This window comes from Propithecus coquereli, unplaced genomic scaffold (genome assembly GCF_000956105.1).
Source record: "Propithecus coquereli isolate 6110/MARCELLA unplaced genomic scaffold, Pcoq_1.0 Scaffold180, whole genome shotgun sequence".
Lineage (NCBI taxonomy): Eukaryota > Metazoa > Chordata > Mammalia > Primates > Indriidae > Propithecus > Propithecus coquereli.
In genome coordinates, this window is record NW_012142746.1 from 97,783 (window position 1) to 99,144 (window position 1,362).

The 1,362-nt window shown below is 45.2% G+C and overlaps 1 protein-coding gene across 1 annotated transcript in view; it reads right to left on the reverse strand.

Annotated features, from left to right (window-relative positions):
* Positions 1–471: 471 nt before the first annotated feature.
* Positions 472–1,362, reverse strand: part of LOC105808845 (liver carboxylesterase 1-like) — a 61,853-nt gene continuing 60,962 nt past the window's right edge. The window contains exon 12 of the mRNA XM_012642604.1: positions 472–635. Within this exon, the coding sequence (XP_012498058.1) occupies positions 487–635 (149 nt within the window). The 3' untranslated portion in view covers positions 472–486. The remainder of the gene's footprint in view (positions 636–1,362) is intronic.

The window sequence follows — 1,362 nt, forward strand, 5'->3', positions numbered from 1 at the left end:
TCTGTTACTGCTCAGAGTTAAGGTGTTGAAGGCACTTGTAGAAGGTTTTCTTTAAAATATTATGTGATTGAATATTTTGAAGTTAAAGATACATGATTTGATGAATAGAGAGACAGACAGACACACATTAGACCCAATTCAACATGAATGGCAATTCTAAACTTAACCTCACTCACATTCTGATATGCTCTTGTGAGAGGGAAATGGAGTAGTGACATGCTGGCCCTAGAACTGGACCCTGCAGGTGACCCACCACCTGCCCTATTCATGGCACAGGCCAGGATTCTAAGAGTGACCTTGGCTGAGGGCACATGAATGCACATCTTCCTTCATGCGTGTTAGAGCAGGAGGAAGGGTGGGGGCTGCCCGATGTCATTCAACCCTGTTAGAGTGAATCGGGAAACTGAGACCAGGAGAGAAAGAGAAACTTGCTCAAGGCCTGCACACTAAGACTGAAACCCAGATCTCCTAATTCCAGGCTCACAGTCACCAAGAACCATTACCTTTTAAAAATGGGGCTCCGAAGACAGAGAAGAGCTCATCCGCGTGGTCCCCTCTCACCGTCTTGGGTTTCATGTCTGATGAGAAGCTTGGGCGATACCCAAACTCATACATGTAGGTGGGGGCTCCGGCATCTGAGAAGACATGTTCATGCACAGTTCATGTTACCAGACACACACCTGGATGGTGTCAAGGTCCCTGGCCCTGCAGGAAACCCCTGGTGATCAGCACAGTAGAGAAACAGTTTCAGCAAAATTCAGTGACTTCCTGAGGGCTGCATAGCTAGTTAAGGTAGAATTGGGATTTGAGGCAGGCATTTGTTGAATGAGTTAATGAATGAGTGAATACCAAATAAATGAAATTTAAAACCCTGGGTTGACAAATTTAAAATAACTATCATTATGGGGACACTGGGTCCCTTTGCCGCATGATGCATTCACATACACGCAAATCTATATACACGCAGTTTACGCTATTCTATTTCAGGGACTAGTGTTCATTCACTTGGAGAATATATACATCCTGATAGGCGTCTTCTGTGCACACTAGTTTTGATCGTTTCTAGTGTTTTGTTTTTTTTTTTATCCACTTAGGAGTGACGCAAATCCAAATTGCTTGCCTGAAAACAAGGATATTCAAATACAAACATAGGCAGAGAGAGAACGATGTATCCCTTATTTCTCGGGAACCCACACAACTCAGCACGTCCTATTTCCCTGTGTCCTCAGACATCTTGCTTCCTGTTTGGCCCGGGGAATGTTGAGGCTTTAAGGCTGTTAAGGTGGTGGAGATGAGAAGGGGCCGTGGAAGGGTGACCTTCCTGTCCTGACTTCTCCTCCTCTCTCCCCACCAAACCCACTT